Source organism: Corylus avellana, chromosome 11, assembly GCF_965113065.1.
Source record: "Corylus avellana chromosome 11, dhCorAvel1.hap1.2, whole genome shotgun sequence".
NCBI lineage: Eukaryota > Viridiplantae > Streptophyta > Magnoliopsida > Fagales > Betulaceae > Corylus > Corylus avellana.
Genome location: NC_142500.1, coordinates 18,395,391 through 18,419,228, shown reverse-complemented (window position 1 = coordinate 18,419,228; position 23,838 = coordinate 18,395,391). Strand labels below are relative to the sequence as shown.

Here is a 23,838-nt window from a genome sequence, read left to right as displayed (position 1 = left end):
ACCATCTTATCTCATTGGCAGCAAATTTGCTTTTCTAATTTGTTTCATTTTCAGTGACCGATGTGATTGCTATATGCCTTCATCATGAGACATCTACATGCCTTCATCATGAGACACCGAAACCTCCCGGTTTTAATGGGACGTCCAGGCATGTGGTTGAAGTAGAAAGGTCTTAAATTGGAAATTGAGCAACTATTTAATGGATTGTTAGCAATCTAATAGTAAATACGAGAGAGCTCCTATAAAATATCAGAGCAAGATGATGGGTTGTTCAAGACCTGCTCAAAAAGGTGAGCCTCTTCACTCACATTTACTATCTGAATTGCTAACAATATTCTATGCATCTTAAGCCATTATTATCACAATATATCAAAACATTGTGATAATAATGTCATCTGATTCATGTCTTACCCAAGCTGAATCATTAGCAACTCTACTTGACTGGCAATTGGAGCCTTTTTGGAACTTGTTTCAAGCCAGCCTTTTTGAAAAGTATATCACAAATGCTAATTAGCCAGTGCAGAATTTAGCCAAGTGAGTTGCTTGTACTGATCGAAGCGGAAGTATTCTCATTGTTGTCTCTTCCTCCTGTTATGGACGTCCCCCTTAGTTCTGATTTCTTTGTTCTTGTTGTTTTTAGGTCTCTGTGTTTTTTGCCTTGTAAGTTTTATTTTTTCAGGGGAAAAAAAGTCAGTTCATCTCTTGGTCCTCAGACCAAAATTCATTTTCGCTCATTGAGTCACTGTTTACACAGCAGATTAATAGATCAAGGCAATTAGAATAAATGAATTAATCATCCAATCAAGAGGAATATATATATATATATATAGGCAGATCAGGATTTTGAACCCATGGGCTTCACTTTGGCCAATAGTATCATCACCCAAGACAAAAAGTACAGCAAGAAGAAGAAAATAAATAAATCCCGAGGGGCTCTACAAGAAAATAAATATTATAGCAACAGAATGCCAGAGAAAGAAATCTCATACAGCTACAACAGGCTGAAAAGGTTGGCACAACTTGAATCAAATTAACTGCCTCCATTGATCGTACACTTGTGATTCTACCAGACGACTCTCCGCCAGCCTATATGGGTTGGCCTTTACACGTCCTCGCATCTTCTACCATAATAGATCACTAGGAGGTTTGCTTAGAAGCAGTTACCCTTGAAAGAGTGCGTAATAACTCACTAATTGAGCGCTCTTGTGCCGAAGATGAACGGGATTAAGCGATCGGCCATATATAATGGAGGTAGGACTAACCAAACCAGTTGTTGAGTATTGAACAACTGCAACCTATTGTGTAGCGTGCAAGAAAAAAGAGCCAACAAGTGTTATGCACATAGTTACATTCAATATGCTTGATGCTGGCATAACTTCAATGCAGTGATCAGCAAACCTGGCAACTTCAACATGTAGTGCCACATTGGTTAAGTAAATACGAGAAAGCATCAACAACTAAGGATCATCATCATAAGGTGCATCTGAGGCTGATGATGGGGGAAGAATTAAAATGGACCGCACATCAGGCTTTATTCCACTAAGCATGGCCATGTGAGCCGGCTGATTGGACCAAGTATTTCCCGACAAGTCCAAAAGCTGAAGATTACCTAAATAACAAGTACGATATAGTCAAAGTTTCAAAATGTTCCTGGATAGTAGGGATGTGCTATAGGGAGGAAGAATTTGCAACATTAGAGCAAATATTTGTTCAATTTTGCATTACATAGCATTCCAAATGGACAATATATTTAGCTTTATTCAGCATTTGAAATTTCTTCAGTACCGTGGTCAATATCAAATTAAGGAAATGATAATATACTGTTTTCTGAACAGTGGAATTTTCATATTAGTCTGTTGCATCACACTGGCATGTTATTTAATGAGGTAAAGCTACAAGTACAACAAAGCTACCAAAATTGCAATGAAAGATACAACTCAAATTGATCATCTTTCTAAATTCAATTAATGTAAGGTTGAGCGAGAAGTTTTTTCTGAAGTCTATATGAAGCATAACTGAGTAAATAGAACTTTGTTTTAAGCTTTGCAAATCCAAACGCAGTTTACCTTAGGTGGCATGATTCACATCCGCAAATGATAGCATTTGATCTATTTCATATTCTGAAATTATCTAGTAATGTTGATACTAATAGATGAAACTAGCAGTACCAAGACAAATTGATATCTATTCTAAAATGACAAGGTGTTTTACAATAATTACCTTTTGCAACTTTCAGTGCAGAACAGATGATGGTTAAGGATTCCACAGGCATAAAATTATATGCTGCATTAACTTCAGTAAGTTCAGGAGCCAATGACATGAGTTTTGACAAAAACTTGGCAGTTTCAATCCCACCACGGTTTTCGCTGTACGAAATTCATTAATATATTACCACGAGCAACAACAAAAATTACAGAAAAGATATATAGGTATGAATTGGAACCTAATGTTGATTTTGACTAGCTTCAACTTCTCCTCCATGATGCCTTCTTGTAATTCCCGAAAACCAGATGAACCAAATCCAATACCTCCAACATTCAGTACTTCAATGGATGTGTGCAAAAATTGTCCCAAAGCCACTGCTACCTGGCTGGAGGACAATCAAAACAAACCAAACACATTTGAAGAATGAAAAATAAGTGATAAAGAGTAATTTCTACACCAGTGTCAACCAGACAAACCTGCCAAGGAAATTATCAGCAAGAGAAAGAGACTTTAGTGGTCCTTTAAAGGTTGAAAGGGTATTTAGAAGTTCAGTTACGCCATCGCAAGAAAGGTCGCAACTCTCCAAATTCAAGTCAGCCAAGGAAGAACATCTTTCAAAATCTTCAACAAAATGGGGGATTAAACTCCTGCAAGTTTAAAGATAGCATGTGAGAATGAATGCCTACTGTATCCAAAACACGTGGAGAAAGGAAATTCAATTCACCTGATTCCTTCATCCTCAATTGAATTGTCACTTATATCCAGGACTTCCAAGTTAGGCATCTGAACCAGAGCATATCTTAGAAAGGCCGCGTCCTCTTTGTGTAGATTACAACCTCTAAAATCAGAGAAGTAACTCTCAGTGCATAAACGTTTATTTGGAATTTCCCTAAAACCTTACCAGTGACTTTTGTGTGGCAGTTCACATCCTCTAAGGCACTGGGGCACAAACCCAAGGGATAGAACATGTGGTGTCCAATTTTTCAAGACACTACAACCGCCATGAATTGCTTGCAGGGGATAATAGTGTTGCATAGAAGTCATAACTTTACTGTGCTAGTGTGGTACCTTAGGTTGAGCACGCGTAAAGATTGTAAGGACTTGCCAATTCCAAAGGATGAGAAGGGGCCACGTGAGGATGTCCGATTAATATTAGAAAGCCATCCTGATATCTGCAAGTGTTAATGAAGCTTTCTGTTGGTTTTAAAAGAATGCAAACTCTATAAAAGATCACATAGAAATGCACAACTCACATTGTTTTCCGAAATTTCAAGGACACATATGCTGGATGAAACATCAAGAAGAGTACAAAAAACCATATTTGCAAAATTCCGGCCAAGTTGGTTGTCACTGAATTTTAATGAACACAAGGACCTAATAGAAAAATAACAGAGACTTCACAAGTGAGAGCAGACACTATTGGAGCAATTTAATGTCTGACATTAAACATGTAAGTGACGTAACAATAATTGCATATGTTTGACTTCATCTAAACTCATAGAGATTAAACATTGAAGTAGCTGACCGATTTTTGCATTATTCTTCCCAGGTACAATATAACTTCTGTAGCGTTGGTGAAACAAGAATTTTTCTCTTTTAACACCCCCCCCCCCAACAAAAAAAAGCAATAAAGATATAAAGCCCACAAGAATGACATGTGTAGTGCACTAGAGATAGGCAAGGCATTGACAAATCTCAGTGAACAAAATTAGATCCAAGCTCTCTGAAAAACCAAGAAGAAATCCAAGTATCATTATAGATGAACACCATCGACCCACAAGGGTAATGGGAAACTGATTATTTGCTTTCTACTCGTGGGGTGATGCTGCAGGATTGAGTTCAAGACTTTTAAGGCTCGAAAGGAGCTTGTTAGGTGTATTACGCTCCTTAGCCACTGGAAGCTTAAGACTGAATTTTGCAAAGCCTTCCCCCCGCCCAAAAGAAAAAGATGGAAAGAAAACAAAAATGAAACATAATTTTGAAAACGGCAGGGAGCAGTTGTTGTAATTACGATACAATGGTTTCAATGTTGATAAGTATGTTGAGCACCTCAATCAATCAAACAATACATATGTATACAAGTTGGTTAAAATGAACAATTATTAGAAAAGAGGTACCTTCCTGATGATAAAAATGATTCAAGTCCAACAGGTAATGAAACTAGGCGGTTTTCAAGAAAGCTTGACGTATTGAATGAGAAATTTTGTATCCCATGGGTCAGTGTACTCTTTAGGAGTAGAGAATCACAAATTTCATTGAGAGAATCTGAAGACAGTTTGCAGTCAATGAATTCAAGTGATGTTAATGTTTCACTGTTCTGGTTCAGAAGTTTGCAAATCCCATTAATCTGAAAAGTTGTGAGTAGCAAATTATCATATTAGCAGTTGGAAGGAAGCATTTAGCATTCACGTAAACCAAAACCTTCAATGATAAAAAATTGAATCTGGCAGTTGGTAACAACATCTAAAACATTAGCCAGGAAGGAGCTCGAGCATTATATGAAGACAAAACTTTATATTTTTCTATACATGGTTACTTATCAAAAATTTTTTTTCTATACATGGTTAATACAGAATGAATTTTGTTGAATAAGTTGACAGCAATTCTAGGATTTTAACCAGAATTGTTTTAACAGTGAGTTACCAACTTAGCCAACATCTCATAACCCCTACAAACTCGTGGAAAAGAAGCAGATTGCTATCTTCAGGTCCACCAAGATTCTCACATGCCATTACTAAGACTAGTAGCTTGAAAAAACTTAGCAATGATTAGATTTTCTTGTGGACTCCATTTATATTTTCTTTGAGAGTGCTCCACCCTAAGAAAATAACTTTTTCCCTCATGTTATTGAGTGCACACTAAGATGATTTTGCCTTGAAAGTGGTGTCCTATAGCCCCACTAGTCATTCTTCTAAGCTTACTTGTACTCTAAAAAAACAACTCCCTTTCTTTTATTTCATCTTGAGATCTCCATGTTCTAGGATGATATGTTCCTTCCATGTTATCTAAACACGGTGGATTGATCTTATCTCCGCATGTTTTCTTATCATGCTTTTAGTCTATCTTTCGCACAAACTTGCAGGTGGATAGAATTATGTATGCATTTTCATTGAAAAGGCTTGTTGAAAGTGACAAATCCTCACTAAGATGATGCTACAGCATAGGTGTTCAACAAGTCCCCAAATTTTTTGGATAGGGATAGGGGAGAGAGAAAGAGGAGATCTGTCAGAGAGGAAATGAAGAAGAACTACCTTATCTCTACTCAGTTACCTAGGAGCAAGAGCGGAACTAGTTATGTTGGGGGGGGGGGGGGGGGGGGTGGGGGGGGGGGGGGGGGGGTGGGGGGGGGGGTCAAATTTTTTTTTTGAAATTTATATAGCGTAGGTAGGTTTGATATGAAGTAACCCTAAAAATTGCCTTATTACCCCCAAAACGGATCAGAGGAACTTTCACCTAAGAGAAAAATCCATGGATTCTCTAAAATATCCTAATTTTCTGACACAAAATACCTTAGCTTTCTCCATAGCACTGTCCCCCTTGACAATCCGGCTGAGCTTAGTGTTATCTGCGTCCTCGGAATGTTGCATATATTCCACCTCCGAGGACGGTTCAAGTGAAGCAACTTAGGTTTCCTTGGCTAAAGCGAAGAGCAGAGTTTGGGAGCGCTTGTGGGTGAGAATGAGAGGTAAATGAGTGAGCTTTGGAAGGTTTTATATTCTCTAATGTAAAGAAACAACTACCTCCAGCAGTTGTATTCCATAATATAGATTTTCTTCTTTTAATATGTAAATGCTTTCTGACTTGCTATACTGCACTAAGCTCAATAAATTTCTTTGTTTTCTCTGTCTGGAAATTTTGGTTGTTCAGACAGGACAAGTAAATACTGTTTATATGAAGTAAAATAAAATTAGGCGTGACGATATAGTGAGTGAGCACACAACCATCGATATACTTTATGACTTAAAGGTATTCATTTTTGGAGATAGAAGTAATTTAAACGCATGTGTTTTGATGTCCAGTGCATCTAGTGATCGAAAATATGTTTTTGTAAGTCCTCCAAATGGTAAGCCAGAAGCAAATGGACTGCACACATGTAGTGGCAGAGCTATGTTATCACTTCTCTGTTGTCCACGTCATCTTTCACCCTCTTCCCTCCACCCTACGTAGGTTGCCCCCTGCACAACAAAACCTGGTCCCGCCCCTGCCTAGGAGCAAACATGACCTAATGTTGCTTGGACCAATAATGGTGGCACAAGCAGTCTAAACAAGGCGGGAAAAAAGGAACAAACAAAAATCAAAAAGGTAAAAGTTGCTAGCTTACTCTCTTCATCTCTGTTGTGCTTGTTTCAATATGCTCTTTTCTATGCGTGTAAGTAGTTTCATCATTTTAGCAACAAAGTTATTAGTCTCACACTCTACCTCTATAATTAGAAGAATATAAGTTTTCTATTAACTTAAAAATACATAGAAAAAGAATTGATCTTACATGCTCTTTGGATCTGATCAACCTTAGCACCAAGCTCTTTAACTTGCAAGTTCTCAATAAATGCTGCATGAGAATAATATTAGAGGTTTCTAAAGTGCCAACAAATATCAAGCCATTATGTAAGCATATAAATACATGTGTACGAGACCATACTCACACACACACACACACACACACACAATCAATTTAATTTTCTTTTTAGTAAGTAAATGAGATATCAAAAAAGCGTAAGGCGCCCCATGTACACATGAAGTATATAAAAGAAAACACCTAACTAGAAGGAGAAAAAAGAACAAGAAAATTATGATAACTAAGCACCAAAGGAGAAACAAATGCAACTGTCTAAAGATATAGAGTATTGAAGAAAAAGACTTAAGCTCCTCCAATATCATCTCACGGTCTTCAAAATTTCTGTCATTCATTTCCCTCCATAGACACCATAAAATGAACGAGGCATCATCTTCCAGAGTCCACCAACAAGCATACAAGTCAACTATTCGTCAAGGCATAACCAAGACAACCCAAAACAACTGGAAAAAAAAGATTCCATAAGGCACTAGCAATCTCACAATAGAGAAGACGATGGTCAATGGACTTTCTATTCCTTTTATACATACAACACCTATCGACCACAATGACATGTCGTTTCCTACGATTTTCGATGGTAAGGATCTTTCTTAAGGTCGCCGACCAAGCAAAAAAGGCCGCCTTCAAGGGAGCGTTAGTATGCCAAAAGTCAATTAGATCCAATTCTTATGATACTAGTGGTACACAGTATAACCTAATTTATAAAACAACTCAGCCTCCACACAAAAGAACGGTACTAGTAAGGTTTTATTTTTGGGCGGGCGGGGTGGGGGGAATTGTTGTAAGTAATGTGTTGATGTGTCGATATTTCCTTTTCAGATTATTTCACATATTATTACATGTTACGCAATATGAAAATACAGGGAAATAATTCATGATAAGATGCAGAAGCTGCCAACTTGGCTTTATAATAAATATGCTACAAAGACGAACAAAGATCGATTCTTAACAAGAAGAGAGAAAATGCTAAAATTCCTTTCCCACATATAATCAATCCTGAGGTCAAGCATTATATTGATCCTAAAGTCACCTTTCTTGTACGATTTCAAGCAAACAAGACAAGGATATCCATAGATGAGTAGTACAACTAGATTCCTAGAGATGACATGCTATGCAATGCTTTGGCAATATAAAACTTAAAATAGGTACAAAAAAGCATGTTTTTATCTTTAAAGAGACGAGTTAAAGAAAAGCTAATCTTTTACTGATGTTCATAGAGTCTTTTACCCAGACCCAAAGAAGAAGTCTCTTAAAAAGGTTTTTTTCAAAAAAAAAAAAAAAAAAAAAAGAAAAGAGAAAAGAAAAGAAAAAAATAGATAATTCCCAAATTTTAGATTTCATTGTATCTCTATAGAAATGCAATTTCGCAGTTATCGTTTTCCTTAATTATAGAATGAATGTAACTCATACATTTAGTCAAAAACCAAATGAAACAGGGATAATTCATTTCAGATTTAGAGACTAAAACCAACTCTTAGAAAGTCACAGACAATGTTCCTTCTAACTATGAAATGAATAACTTACACAAGTTTCTGTCGTGCAAAGTATATTTTGAAGTCTCAGACATCTGCATGAAGAAAAAACATCACGTAAAAACCTAAGCTAAATCATCAATCATCCCAAAAGAATGGGGGCACCTCTTCCGTTGTTTTTGGGTGGAATACCCCCACATGCCACCACCACCTATGATACCAATTCCTTAAACTTCACCAGAACTACTCACGATTTACTAAAGGGGTAAATCCAGCTTCTAAAAATTATCTGGGTTATGAAACAATGCCGAATAGTATTATGGAGCTGTGAGATTTCATTTTCAAGAACGTTCAAGATTTCCATCACCAAGTGTCTTGTCTATCTTATAAGTAGATAGGAAATGTTGCAGTAATCATTAAGGCCCCATTTGTTTTGGCGTAAAATGTTTTCTATTGAAAAATGTTTTTAGTTGAAATCATGTTTTTGCACTTTCCGGCATTTGGCTCATCTGGAAAATCATAAATATTCTTATATTTTCATTCAATCATATTAACCTATAAATAAAACTTTTAATCACAACATAAAAATATTAATATGAAACTAAAAAAAAATCAACCTAAAAATTATGTTTAATTAAAATATACAAATATTTTTTTGATGGTAATTGGTAAACTAAAATATACAAATATTGACTACCAATGATCATATATTTTCATCTAATCCGAGGAGCAGTGAGAAAAAGAGTGTGAGAATAAAAAACTTTCGGGAGGGGGTGATTGAGATCTAGTGCAATTGCCTGCCCAAATTGTTTGCAATTTGTGCATGCAATTGTTAGAGGACCATTGTGGGGCCCACCTACCCGGGCAGTTGTTCAGGAAACTTGGGACTTGCTCAGGCAGGTAGGCCCCATAAGGAACCTCTCACAATTGCTTGCTTGGAGGTGTGGGAGAGCAACATAAAATGGTTTATGTAGATAAGAAGCGTAAACCATTTTACACTTTGAGAATGTTTTTTTTCTTCGTCAACTGAAAACATTTTCAGGTTGACCAATGTTTTACACCGAAACAAATGAGGCCTAACTCTCTCTTGACAAGTAAGGCCCAACACATAGAATATTTAATGAATTAGAGGGTAACTAGTAGAGTTAAGGCTAAAACTCATCATCTCTATTCTAATACCATGTTAGATCATCAAGTATCCCAAGAGTCTAAATTAATAGGAAATGATTAATTTAATCATTTAATTCATATTCTAACACCTAAACCATTAGTATAATTCAAAAATAATAATAGGTATGAGAAATAAAGATTTAAACTAAAACAAACATAAATAACATTACTATGACTTCGTTTAAGCACATTTACAAGAAAAGATTTATGATGCAATATGTGGAGTGCAATCAAAAATAAATCTATTAATACAATCAGCATAAGTAGAGGCAAAAAGAGCATAAATATGCACAGGGATAGATAGCTGAATACATATGTTACATTGCAACTAAGTTCAAACTAATCATTTTAGAATATTGCATAAGCTCTCATGATGTAAAGACTAACGTAACATATTACCTAATGTAGCAACCAAAATGTTGGCAGTGATCGGATAACTTCGAATACTCATAAGTTAAAGGATTTGTATGTCCATCACAACCAATGCATTTCAATATAGTGTCTGCACAGAAAGAAAAAAAGAAGAAGATAAAAACAAATTGTTTACGAACTTAGCAAGGTACCAGCAGATGCAAAAATATACCCAAAAATAGAACGTCATGAAGAAGGAGAAAGTTCTTATTTCAATCTTTGTAATATGTAGATTCTTTTTACCAGTTGCAAAAGAAAACAAACAAAGCAGACGATGTTGTGATGTATGTGTATTAACTGAACATAAGTGCACTTTTTGAAACTTAGTAACGTGGGATTCAAAAGCTCAGTTCTGCAATGGAATCAGAAGGTGTGTGGCGGGGGGAGTTTCTTAACCATCAAATCTCATCCCTTGAGCTTTCTGCAAGAATGCATCCATGCAATATCAAGGCAACAAAATTTAATTCTGGAAGAAGACCTAAATCACCTTGTTCATTGTTTCTCAACAATTTCGTTTGAGATATGCTTCCAACACGCAAAAGAATCTCGAATTACTTTACAAGTGAAATAGATTGCGTCAAAGTGATAGAAGTAATTTCATAATCATTATCACCAGTAAGATATAGCAGACACAATTTTGTATGTATATGAAAGGAAGCAGGTGATGATGCCATTCCAGCTCAGGTGGAAACTAAACCCAATTTAGTATTACAAGGCTCAAGAGACTTTATGACCTAAGCAGGAATCCACCTTCACTCAGAATATTCAGATATTAACAAAAGAAAATGAAAGCATCATACTTAGTACCTGGAATCTGTATGTCACCGATACATCCATTAAAAGATGGAATCAAAGCTATCTCTGCAGCCTCATCTAGGCAACTGTTCAACATAACAAAAGGACTAAATCATGAGTAGAAGCCATGAACAAATAATAATACACACTCAGATGTTTGTGTCACCAAATGGGCATACTTTTGCAAATGCACTTCCCAATACATCTGCTGCCAGTCAACTGGTTTGATACGGTCAACAAGGTCAGGCCAACGCAATTTGAATAACGCCCTCCATGCCATGTTGAATTTACAATACCTATGAAAAAAAATCAGTTCCATTCTCAGGCATTTATGCTCTTCTACATGTCTCTACATCAAATAAAGACTCCATAGAATGTCACATCATTAAAGAAAACCACAACTCTCAATTCTTCCAAACCTTCCACGTTTTCTTCCGTTTCTAAAGCAATCATCAGTAAACTCATGGTCATTCGGATCCTCAAATGGCCTGTACAAACAAGAAGTGAGTTAAGCAATAATAAAAAGAAAACAGTACATAAAAAGGTCAATAATTAGTTACAGTAGGCAACATGTGAAATAACTACATTCACGCATGTGCCCCCTATCCCACCAGAAACACTCTTACATTTAAGATAACTGATTACCATTTATCCCAAAAGTCTAAACTATTGAGAAACAGTGAATTTAATTGCTTAACTATTATTCTAAAAATAACAATGACAGTAATACTAAAAATAGTTTACTATTATACACTAATTCTAGGTCTCTACTACTGCGCCAAGACACTTTACCATCTGAACTAACAAACACTTTCTTATGTTTACTAACAAAAACGTATACCCATCAAAACAACAAAGCTGAACTCAAATGAACATCGTGTGGTAATTATTAACAAGTTCACAGCTAGAATTCGTCGTACATGTGTGTTTGCAACTTTTGCAAGGCCAGTGGAGGCAACCTCGAAACCAAGGTATCGAACAAATCGCACGGAAGCTCGTAGACAACAGCCGGTACAACATCAATGTCCCCTGCAACTCCTTAACCAATCAAAATCAGCCATTTTCGTCGATTTTATCACCTTCATACCCCAAATTAAGCGCAGAATTCACCCAATTTAAAACAAAAATCATATAATATTAAATAGATCGTATTCGGTTGATTGACAACACTAAATTACCGTGCAGGATGAGCCCTTCCTTGAGTACCTCTATGCATAAGCATATCAAAGATGGAACCTCTCTCATTCTTTAAGCTTGGATTTATCGCTGCCCTTCAATAAATAAATAAATAAATGAAGTCCGACTTTATTTTTTTAAATTTAATTTTTAATTTTGGGATAAAGTATGACTCACCGGTAAATTTTCAGAAGCTTTGCGCGGTGGTTGCAGGCTTATCCCGTTGAAGAAGAAACCGGCGCACGGGCGCAGAGGAAAATGAAAAACATTTCGAGACTGAGAAGGATAACGACGTCGTTCTAATATTGAAATAAAATAACCCTGCTTTTCCCTGTAAACAAATAGAAGGTCCGAATTTCTATTTCGATAATCTTAAAGGTCTGAATTTCTATTTTGATAATCTTAAAGGTCTGAATTTTAATTTAGTTTTGTTTAGTGATAAAATTTTTGTCATATTTTTCCATCAAAATTTTTGTGAAAGACTTATACTACACCATCAATTTCTCGGCGCCAAATAATAAAAATAAAGACATTTTAGAAATTTTGACAAGATTTAATGAAAAATCTTAATGAAATTAAGTAATTAAAAGAAATTAAAAATTCGATACCCTTAATTGATTTTTTAAAAAAAAATTTAGAGAGTAATTTCAAAACACGTGAATGATTAAAACACCATCAATTTTGATTTTTCTATATAATTATCTAAGCTATGTTTTCACAAAATAAATAAATAAAGCACCATCAAATTAAGGGTTGGGATTTCTTTTTCTTTTATTTTTTTATTTTTTTTGAGTAATGCTTTTTAGTACATATAACTTGGATGACATGTCAATAAAAATCAACCTTATGATTTTTTTTTAACAAATGCTAATCCTATAACTAAGTTTTACTTAGGGTCCAAGATATATAACTCAATATCAAAACCCAAAAACGTAACAAACACAACCACATTGGATTATATATCAAATATGAATTAAAAAATTATGCACCTTCAATTGGATTTTCAGAAGGAATGGCACCAGCAATTTGAGTCATCTGAGGGGAATAACAAGATGAGCAAAAGGTATCAGTATCCGAGCTATCCGAGCTGGAAAAAGAAGATGAGAGGGCTTGTGGTGGATAATGAAGAATTGAGCCGAGTGGTGGAGAAGGGAATTATGAGTTTGTAACTTGTGTGGTGTGAAAACACAAGCTGTAGAGATTGGGGAGGCTGCAGTGGAGCTCATTGGTTCTGGAGCAACTTTTAATCTCATTGTCATTGACAGGTTTCTGCCTTCCATGACTGGGCCTGAGGTATATATATTTATATATATTACTTTCTTCCCATTTGCCATTCATGAATATTAAACCAAAACATAATATTCCTTATTATGTCAAGTGTTAGACTGCTAGGAAGATGCGTGAGATGGGCGTTGAAAGCAAGATTATAGGTCTTTTTGCATTGTATTTTGAAGGAGATGAAGAAGAATTTGTTGCTGCTGGAGTTGACGACTTCAAGGAAAAGCCACTATCACCCAATTGGTTTGTCCCCATGCTAAGGGAGCTGGACAACTAGATCCATCAATATCAAGCCTTCCAAACTAGAGGACCATTCTAAGTGTTAATTCCCTTGTAATGTTTTCCTATGCTGTTCTTTTGAGCTAATAATGTTGTAATTTGTCCTGCACAATTGAGGTACAATTGTAGTATTAGTGGCAAATTAATTGGCAACAGGAGTAGTAGAGATGTTTGTCCCTGAAAACTCGTGTTCTTGTCCTTGCCTTGGTTCTTTTAGATGAGCATAGATCATTGGCACGCTAAGTTGGTATTTTAGTTCACGGGAGACGAGATTAAAAAATAAAGTTGAACAAAACTTGATTAAAAATATTAAAAAAGATAACTACATAGATATACATTCTTAGTTTCTTACCTCTTTGATAATTCTCAAGTGAAATTTCTTGTAATATATATAAATATTATACAGTAGTAAGACTTCAACAAGAAATTAATCTCAACACAATAAAGAAATCCAAAATGTATACATATGATTCTCACATCAAAGTAGGAGGATACCTTTTTCTCTTTCTGATTTGATGTGCGTATATGTGTAGGGGTGAATAACTGCCCGGTAACCGCTAACTGCATTAACTGCATTTAAAGGCAATTAGGAAAAACTGCTAACTGCATAGGCGATTACGGTTTTAAGTTTTGAAAAAATCATTAACCGCTAACTGCCTAACTCTTCGAATTACTTTTCCCTCTTTTGACATCCACTAATCTCTCTATCGCTTCCTTCGTGTCGTACCAAAATATAGTAGTATGACTGTATGGGATCAAAATAAACCATGCTCTAAATTATTTTGTTGTCACTTTCTAATGAATAGAGAGATGCCCCTAGCTAGGCCCTAATTACACCCTTTTGCATAGATACCTCCATTTAAGGAAAAAATCACATTGCTAGATTTTCTGAATTTTAACACAATCCAACTGATATTCTGGCCTCACTAGAAACGTGACACATGCATGTAAATGACACCAATATATATATATATATATATATATATATATATATATATATATATATGATGAGATAAAAGAACAGTACCTCTGCCCTTTAAGCGATGCTTTTTTATAATTATGAAATGCTATCAATCATATCATACTATATATAATATATATATTATATTTGCATGCACTAAAATTTAGATCATGTTTATATATATTGTACGTGTTCGTTAAATTGTGAGTGAGATGAGGTGGCATGTATTCGGTTATAGTTCTGTTATTCTGTTTGATTTCTCGATCGATGCTGCTATTTGATTCATTCATTTCTGTGTTTGTATAAATACTGATACACTCACTGTAATTACTATCAAACGATCACGCAATACAAGATTTCATATTCTTCATTCTCACTCTTGTTAATTTCTTCTTCTCTCTTTCTTTCTTTCTTTCATATTTCTGTTACTCTGTTTTTCTTTCAATGGAGAGGACTTCTCTGCCGGGGCCATCATCCAAGAAGTTAACCGCTCTTGTTGTCGATGATACACTGCTTACTCGATTGATTCACCGCAATCTCTTGGCCGGTCATGGCATAAAAGCTCAGTTGGCGGAGAACGGCAAAGAAGCCGTTGATTTCATCCGTTCTGGACAACGCTTTGACCTGATTTTGATGGACAAGGAAATGCCTGTCATGGATGGGACTGAGGTATATATATATATATGTGTGTGTGCAATGCATGCTCACTTATCCAAAATTATATGCCAATCATGATTTTGTTTACTTACTTAATTATATTAATTACTCTTTATATTTAATTAATGATAGGCAACCAAAGAGCTTCGTAGTATGGGAATTCATTGTTTTATTGCTGGTTTATCGGCAGTCTCATCAGCGGGCGGCAAAGAAGAGTTCAAGCAATCAGGCTTGGATCTCTTTCAAGAGAAGCCTTTGGATGACACTAAGCTCACTTTTATCCTCCAGATGTTCAAAAACCATATTGCTTGATTAACTACTACAAATTAAGTCTCTTTGTTAGTTCCCTTCAAAATCGATCTCATCAGCATAATAATATAGGAGACTAGTACTGTTTGTTTGCATTTTCCTTAATTCCTAGCAAAATAATATTGCACTACATGTGTGCAATTTTGTAGAGACAATTAAAAAGCATGCATGCATGATGCACCCATGGATGCTAGTATAGTATGGAATCCCACGGGTTAAAGATTTTCTTTCGTTCTTTCTTTCTTTCTTTTGGGTTCTATGAATAAAGTTTGGATTCTTCTATATATGCCTGTGTTGGACTTGAGATATTAATTGCACTCTACTCTATCCCTTGTAATTAAAGGCTCTTAGCTGCATATGCCAATTATAGCTAGATTCATTAAAAATGGCCATTTGATGACCCCAAGGGTCGGGTTATTCAATCGGCTCATGAAGTTGAGGTCGTCACTACTTCAAAAATTACTCATCCAAAGAAAATACCCATTAGCTTGATAATGCCAAGTGTCCGGGTCAAGTTGCTGGTTAAAAAGCTATAAGAACTTATCAATAAATACTGATCTGTAGCATCCATTGTGCATATATATATATGATCTGTCTATTCTATCAAGCATGCCATTTGCAATTACTTCATGTTATATATGTAACCATATATGCATGGGATTTTGCTCATGTTGTCTTTGAATGCCATCCACACCAACCATTATAGTGATCTTTTCTTTGGAATAATAGGAATATTTTCAACTTGCTAACACAAACGTCAAGTAGATCATAAATTTTACTTGGTATTATTAGTACACGTGATAAGGGAGCAAGATAATATGGATGGGTTTTAACCTCAGAAAATATAGAGATTTTTTCAAAATTCTTCTATCAGCATTTTTTTTAACCAAATGATCACTTTGTCGGTGCCATCGTTGCCACTACCCCGTCCAAAGTTGTCCGGAGTATATATCCAGATTATATGAGGACCCATATCAAAATATCTTACCATGTGAGATGGATATATATATTTCTAAGGGTGTACAAGCGAATAACCGGCGGTTTTATAACCTTTTTTTTTATTACTATTTTAATATAGGCTTTTTGAGGTGGTTTGGGCTTTTTGTGCCTATTTTTAGGGCTTATTTTAAATAGTTTTGGGTCAAAGTGTTCCAAAAAACAAGGAATATGATGAAACCCTATCCCTAACTCGTATTTAAAATGACAATGATTTTGTGTTTAACACCAAAATGTCGTCGTTTTAATGTTATATTTTGAATATAAAATATAAAATATAAAATATATATTTTTATTATTATATATATAAGGGTAGGTGGTTAGCGGTTATTAACCACTTTTTCCTACTCCTAAAACCACTAACTGCCTCGCCTTAGGCGATTAGCGATTTTTTATAATCATTGTTGTACGGTTAGCTGTTATAAGCGGTTAACGGTTACTGGGTAATTATAACCGCCCTGTTTGTGCACCCCCGGATATTTCTAGTAATCCTATTAAAATTTCATGTGAAAACTACATGGTCAAAGAATAAATATCAATTTAATAGACTTAATTTATCCTTCGAACCTTTCAATTGGGATTGAACAACAACTTTTGAATGTATAAATGGGAATCGTAATGAGGAAGACAATTATCTCGGTCTCCGGCTGCTCCATTCTCTTTGAAGAAGAAATCTCAGTCCCCATGGTTTTACTGTCCTTTTCTACAAAACCTTCTGGAACTCTGTTAAGCAAGTGGTTCTTGAATACATTTGGAGTTTTTCAAAAGAAGATTCCCAAACAAACAAGGCCGAGTCGATCTGTTAACCATCCAAGAAAACTTAGTCTTCTTGATTATTAATGAAGTTATGATCCCCCCTGTTTCCTCTTCAATAATAATAATAATAATAATAATAATAATAATAATGAAGTTATGATTTTATTATTATTTTTTTTTAAAAAAAAAGTAGGGAATAACATTTGCAAACACATGAAAAACTCAAGTGTAGTTCCTAATGGGTAGCTCAATTGGCTGGAGATCACGCCTCATAAAACGAAGGTCACTAGTTCGAATTTCTCATCTCCCTCCTTTTGTGGGGACATGTAAAAAAAACAAAAAAACCAAGTGCAACGGTTATGCTAATACTTGTTTCTGAACATGAACTCTAATAAGTTAAATTTTTGGCATTAAACGTAAATCATAATTCAAAGCTAGGGGTGCAAAGGCGGTTAACCGCTAATCGCTATAACCGCCAACCGCCTAACCGCCTAACCGTTTAACCGCATTAACCGCTAACCGCCTAACCGCCATAACCGCCTAGCGGTTAGCGGTTAGCGGTTATTGGGTCTACTAACCGTAACCGCTAACCGCTAACCGCCTTTTTATATAATATATTTTTATAATTATACATATAACATAATCACTTAATCATTAAATCACAATTTTTTTAAAAAATAATTAAATCACAATTTGAGTATTAATATATTATCACTATAATTTATATGATTATATCATATAATCACTTGATCATTAAATCACAATTTTTTTAAAAAAATAATTAAATCACAATTTGAGTATTAATATATTATCACTATAATTTATATGATTATATCACATGAGATTGATTATTAAATCATTTGATTATATAATAACAAATTATACATATATAATATGACATAACTCATAAGTATACTAATTCATACTAATACAACAATTAAATATCTAGAGACTTATTTCCAATGTATGTTATAAACCTATAAGTCTATATAAGTCTACATATGTATATGAATAATATAAATGTATAATATCAATAGTTAATCATATGATTCAATGACAATTCAAATACTTTATTCAAGACTTCAAGTGAATCATATTATTAATGTACAATGATGATATGATTCGTATAATATCAAATTAAGTAATTGACATTGGATTAAACAATGACCAATGTGTTACTTATAAACATAATTTAAGTATTAATGTATTATCATTATAATTTTAGTAATTTACATATTATCACTATAATTGATATGATTATATCACATGATGACTTGATCATTAAATCATATGATTATATAATAATAAATAATACATATATAATATGACATAACTCATAAGTCATAAGTCTACAAGTTAATCATATGATTCATGTACAATGATAATCACAATTGATTCAATTGAATTAAACAATATGTTACTTATAACTACAAGTCTACAATTTAATTAAAGCATTATTAGATACTTTAGGAATTTAGGATTTAGGAGTTTGAACATTACCATTTACCATTAGATATTAAGTTCAATTCAAAGAAAAAAGATTATAAGTAAATATGATAAGAATTTAAATAATTAATCATATGAATCATATGATATAATTTAATGAGACTATATGATTATATAATATCAAATTAAGTAATTGACATTAGATTCAATAATGTGTTACTTATAATCACAATTGAAGTATTAATGTATTTTTTGAACATTTTTTAGAAAAAGAAATTTAATCATTTTTTGAAAGAAAAAAAAAAAAGAAAATTAACAATTTTGAACAATTTTGAATTATATATATATATATATATATAGTTATATTATATGCATATTGAATAATATAAATGTATAAGATAAATATTTAACTATATGATCCAATTACAATTCCAATACTTAATCAATTATTCATGTACAATGACAATGACAATGTGATTCATATAATATCAAATTAAGTAATTGACATTGGATTAAACAATGTGTTACTTATAACTACAATTGAAGTATTTTTGTTTGTTTGTAAGTTTATAAGATCAACACTTAATCATATGATCCAATGACAATTCAAATATTTATAGCAATTGGGCCCAAGAAGATATTAAAAATACAAGAAAAAAAAATGAGGGTAAAAAAAAGCCCAAAAAAAAAAGCCCAATTTTAAAAAAGCGGTTAGCGGGCGGTTATCTATTTCACTAACCGCTAACCGGCCACTAACCGCTAGGGCGGTTACGGTTAGCGGTTATTGCCACTAACCGCTAACCGTAACCGCCTTTGCACCCCTAGATATATATATATATCTGTCACCTCCACCTTCGTGGATAGATATATGCCAGACTATTGCCAGTAGTTAGGTTGTAGCTTGGGCAGGTTTGAAGATTTTAAATAAATTAATATATATAATTTTTTTAAGAAAAAACAATTAAATCAACCCAGCTAGTGGATTGATCAACTTAATTGGGATCGATCGGATCGATGCAGTCTTCAGACAAGTGAATTAATGTTCTGAATTTTCAATGTGAACTCGTTCCTTGCGAATTTGTGTTGCACGGGCCTTTTTTTCTTCTTCTTTCTTTCATGCGAGGGAGAGTAAACAGCAGTTTTAATTCATTTCGATCAAGAGAAGATAGCAGTTTCATATATAAGGCAATCTTTAACTCTACGAAAACTACATTTTTTTAACCCCCTTTAACTACTATTATTATTTTTGCAATGTTAATCATCCGAAAAAAAAAACCTCAATAAGATATATATATATATATATATATATATATATATATAAAATAAAATAAAAAAAGAAAGAAAAGAAAGTAAAGTTCCTTTTTATTTTATAGAGGATATTATTGTCATTTTGTGTCACAAAAGGAGAGCAATACAACTCCGGCCCAATGGTATTGGGAGGGGACATTGCAAAAATTAAAATATTGTGGAGACGTTGCAAAAAAAAAAGAAGGTAATTGGAAGAGGGTAAATGTAGTTAATCTGAAGTTAATTAAAAGCTTAGGGTATTTACATCCGGTTCAGTTTTTTTTTTTAATTTTTTCAAAATACCTACATCTCACTTTTTATTTTAACTATTCATTTTCACAAGTGTGACGTGGTAGTATTAACCAGACATTATTAAAAGAAAGAAAAAAAAAATGAAAGGTTAATTGACACTACTATATACACTGACCAGATGAAATAGTGGGAAAAAAAAAAAAAAAAGTTTCTAGTTTAAATATTCCATTCTTTAATTTTCTTTCCAGCCATTATGCCATAATGTGTGTTTTAAAATGAACTCCACTCTTCCAGGTTATATTTAGATTATTGTTTCAAATTCATTTTGCAGTAAAATTCTAGATTGCAGCTCATCATCATGTGAGTGATTAGTTAATGATTGGCTTTTGCTTGATCCACTGATCCATTGCCATTAGCTCGACGAATATGATAATGAAAAAAGGGTATATGCGCCATTGCCATTAGTGTGACCAATATGATAATGAAAAAAGGGTACTGTGTGTGCGACGAATATGATAATGAAAAAAGGGTATATGCGCCATTGCCATTAGTGCGACGAATATGATAATGAGAAAAAGGGTATGTGCGTGTGTGCGCGTGTACGCGCGCGTGCAGACAAATAAAAGTAACATGAATAGTTGGTCAGATGCCCATGCTAATATCCATCACTCTCGTTCACTTAGCGAACTATCCTATTTACATGATGCCCTTAACTTTTTGGGCAATTTTTTTCCTTTTCCTTCCTTTACGTCTCTTCCCCCTCCTTAAGGTAACATGAATAGTCGGTCAGATGTCCATGCTAATATCCATCGTCCTCGTTCACTTAGCGAACTAGCCTATTTACCTGATGCCCCTAGCTCTTTGGGCGATTTTTTTCCTTTCCTTTCCTCTCCGCCTCTTCCCCCTCCTTTGGTCCCCAGTTGTTTTTGTTTCTTTCTGTATTTACTTTTGTTGTTTTTTTCTACTTGTTTAGGTATACTTTGTGGGTGATGCTCTTGGAGTTTCACTCAAACTTCCCCCTCCATTTGAGTGTGCCGCCGATTTCCTCCGCGCGCTCCGCCGCCCACCGTCCTCTGCTAGGCCTTTTCTCACTCCCCCACCACGATGAGCTTCTAACGCCTCTTCTGTTTTCGGTTTCCGGCGAGGGCGCGATCGGCTCTTCTTTCCGGCTGCTGTCATCCTCTTTGTGTGCTTTTTATGTTGTTTATTTCCCTGTAATTTTGTCTGGCTTTCATTTTGTTTTTTTGTTTTTTCTGTCTTGTTTTGTTTTCCAATAATCGTTTTTGTTTTGCTTGTAATAATACTCAATCCTCTTTCTCGATCTACCTACTTGATGTCCTTCGGTTTTGTTGCTTTGGTCTAGATCTTTGGAGTTGTGGATGTGAATATTAACCTGGCTTTCGGGTTGAGGAGGATGAGCTTTGGCTTGGGGTTCTCTACCCTCAGTGCCGGGGAATAAGAGCTATTTATGCATTAGTTTGAGTCTGTTTGGCGCAGATCTGTTGTTTAATTTGGAAATTAGTCATAGGTTAGCTGTTTTTGTTTGAGTTTGGAATGTAATACGTCATCTTTGACGCTTGTAACCTCGTAGCTTCGGCTATGGTTGCTTCAGAGCTTTTGCTATGTATTATTTGAGCTTTATGCTCATTTATCAATGAATGAGACTGAACTGATTCCTTCAAAAAAAAAAAAAAACATGAATAGTCGGTCTATTTCCATGATCAATGAATTATGATCATTTTCATTTCAAATGAATTAGATAATATTTAGTTAGTTATAGTGGAAAAATAATTTTGTCCACTCAAAAAGTAAAAAAACAAAAATACCTTTTCATTATAATTAAAAAATAAAAATATTATCTAGTTAATTTAAAATTGAGAGGATGCGTTCATGGAAAATGCATGGTAGTGAAATAAAATGCGGTAGTGAAATCCTAGTCATTAATCACTACTACATAGTCTACATGCATCATAAATATCCCATCAATGTTATGACAGGACAAGGGGGCAACTCTGCACTTCTTCTCTACAGACCATCAAATTATGTTATTATCAAAATAGGGCAAGTGGGCAACGTCTCTGCAATTCTCCCAGCCAGTCTACATACGATATTCCTCTTCCTATCCAATTTCAAAATGGGTGCATGCCCATTGATCTCTTCCCCCTCAACATGCATCTCTTCACCAACCCCTAATTAACACCATCTGCGCGCATACAAGGTATCTACTCTTTTCACAGCTTCCTTCTTTCTTAACTTTGATAGAATAAGTGATGACATAAATTAATTTCTTTTTTCTATTATTTTGTTATCCTTAATTACTAATTGCTATGTATGTGTGTTGTGAGAGAGAGAGCCAACCCAGCTAATTATAAGCACTATATATACTAGTTGACTTTCATTGCTGAAAGCATTGCAGTATAGCGGGATGTATAGGAGTTTTTTTTCACTCAAACTTGCTTCAAGTGTAACGAAATTAACCTTTGGCTACCCAATATTATAAGAGACTCCATAGATTTTGCAAATATTTCTTTAATCATGATGTATAGAATTTTCATTTGCATAATGTTTCACAATATTTAATACATGCGGAAGCTTACATCGATCCTGTCTTTGCTTTAATGTTAAAATGGAATGGGAATAAAAATCCTAAGACATAAAAGGAGACAAGACAAGAGAGCCGTCATACCCTAAAAAGAGAACAGCACAAGGAGATATAGCAGAGTGGGGGGAGGGAATTACGACTCCCTCCTCCCCGCCCCCTTTCTCTTTCCCCCTTCCATCTCCCTTTTCTCGCCTCCACTGTAAATTGATCAGGGCGCGTGTGACAATGGTCTTCAAGGTGCCTTTTAGCGGCGTGTGGTTGGCTGACAGTGGCGCGTGGAACGCGTGATGGTGTATTGAGTTTTTGTTATTGTATTTTCGTTGTTTTTAAATAAGAATGTATTATCTCTAGATCTGCTTTTAGTAGTGACCTATGAGGTGAAATTTTGTTCGTTTCTTAGATTTTGTTTTCACGAATCCTTAAGAATAACGGATTTGGTTTTCGGTCAATCTTTTGTTTTCTTATGGTACATTTTCTGAAAAGCAAACCATAGACCGATGATGGATATGTTATCAAGTATAAAGAAAAATTGTTACTACGGTAAAGACAATGAAGATGATTGCCATTGATAAAGTACTAGTAGCGGAGATAAAAATGCCAGGGAATCAAGAACCTGACAACGGATAGAGATGTGATTCGTTGAAATTTGCTATAGATCTGAAACTGATTGAGAGAGTAACTTTTTATAAATATTATCTTATAAGAGTTCGAGAGGCTATAATTGTGTATGTCATAGATAATGTTTGAGTTGTGAAGATTCTAAATTATATCATTCGCATTGTATGGAGCATTTTACCAAATTTAATTATTATATCAATGAAGAGATAATTCGTTAAAAAAAAAACAAAAAAATGGAATGGGAATCAATTGACGAATTTTGAATATTTATTATCGTTTACATTTTAATACTAATTAATCCCACGTTTTCACCACTTAGAATATAAAAAATGTAACTAAATTTTATTTATTAAGCTCAATAAATATGAATGCTCTTGCACCATGACTCATCATTTTCATAAATCATAGTCCCACGGTGTTATCATTATGACTCTTTCTTTTAATAAATATTATCAACTCTCATTTATTTCATTAATAAAATCAGTGAGAGTTTTGCGAGTCTATTAAAGAGTTTATACTTATTCAGATTTTGTGATATTGAAGGGAACCGTCATAAATTTAACTGTATAATTTCAAGTATCAGCAAGACTGCAAG

At 34.4% G+C, this 23,838-nt stretch overlaps 2 protein-coding genes and 1 pseudogene across 4 annotated transcripts; 2 read left to right on the top strand and 1 right to left on the bottom strand.

Moving 5' to 3' along the window:
• Positions 1 to 910: 910 nt before the first annotated feature.
• On the bottom strand, positions 911 to 12,080 carry LOC132165603 (RNI-like superfamily protein). 3 transcript variants are annotated; one of them, XR_009438515.2, is made up of 18 exons: positions 11,980 to 12,080; positions 11,805 to 11,897; positions 11,547 to 11,655; positions 11,046 to 11,114; positions 10,806 to 10,922; positions 10,639 to 10,712; positions 9,820 to 9,922; positions 8,303 to 8,345; positions 6,692 to 6,754; positions 4,323 to 4,552; positions 3,459 to 3,579; positions 3,274 to 3,377; positions 2,930 to 3,043; positions 2,682 to 2,852; positions 2,444 to 2,590; positions 2,221 to 2,366; positions 1,399 to 1,609; positions 911 to 1,295 (listed from the first exon to the last, which is right to left on the bottom strand). XR_009438515.2 is itself a non-coding variant. In XM_059576234.2 (17 exons), the coding sequence occupies exons 2-17, from the start codon at positions 11,869 to 11,871 to the stop codon at positions 1,458 to 1,460; spliced, it is 1,830 nt and encodes a 609-aa protein (XP_059432217.2). In that variant the 5' UTR covers positions 11,872 to 11,897; positions 11,980 to 12,080; the 3' UTR covers positions 911 to 1,457. The 3 variants fall into 3 exon arrangements, 2 of the variants coding, with proteins under 2 accessions (XP_059432217.2, XP_059432218.2); XM_059576234.2 differs by having other exon boundaries at positions 911 to 1,609; XM_059576235.2 differs by having other exon boundaries at positions 911 to 1,609; positions 11,805 to 11,892.
• Positions 12,081 to 12,785: 705 nt separating this feature from the next.
• LOC132165828 (two-component response regulator 24-like) lies at positions 12,786 to 13,379 on the top strand. Its single transcript, XM_088511605.1, has 3 exons — positions 12,786 to 12,858; positions 12,965 to 13,095; positions 13,187 to 13,379. The coding sequence occupies exons 1-3, from the start codon at positions 12,786 to 12,788 to the stop codon at positions 13,355 to 13,357; spliced, it is 375 nt and encodes a 124-aa protein (XP_088367731.1). The 3' UTR covers positions 13,358 to 13,379.
• A 1,385-nt stretch (positions 13,380 to 14,764) lies between these two features.
• Positions 14,765 to 15,289, top strand: LOC148583183 (two-component response regulator 24 pseudogene; annotated as a pseudogene).
• The last annotated feature ends 8,549 nt before the right edge of the window (positions 15,290 to 23,838 follow it).

Excerpts from the sequence above, each read along its gene's own strand:
- LOC132165828 (XM_088511605.1), top strand. The coding sequence starts at position 12,786 with ATGCACCTTCAATTGGATTTTCAGAAGGAATGGCACCAGCAATTTGAG. Across the intron at positions 12,859-12,964 it reads TGAGGGGAATAACAAGATGA|TTTGTAACTTGTGTGGTGTG; the intron begins GCAAAAGGTATC and ends GGGAATTATGAG. Across the intron at positions 13,096-13,186 it reads CTTCCATGACTGGGCCTGAG|ACTGCTAGGAAGATGCGTGA; the intron begins GTATATATATTT and ends GTCAAGTGTTAG.
- LOC132165603 (XM_059576234.2), bottom strand. The coding sequence starts at position 11,871 with ATGAGAGAGGTTCCATCTTTGATATGCTTATGCATAGAGGTACTCAAG. Across the intron at positions 11,656-11,804 it reads GGAAGGGCTCATCCTGCACG|GGGACATTGATGTTGTACCG; the intron begins GTAATTTAGTGT and ends AAGGAGTTGCAG. Across the intron at positions 1,610-2,220 it reads TGCACTGAAAGTTGCAAAAG|GTAATCTTCAGCTTTTGGAC; the intron begins GTAATTATTGTA and ends CTTGTTATTTAG.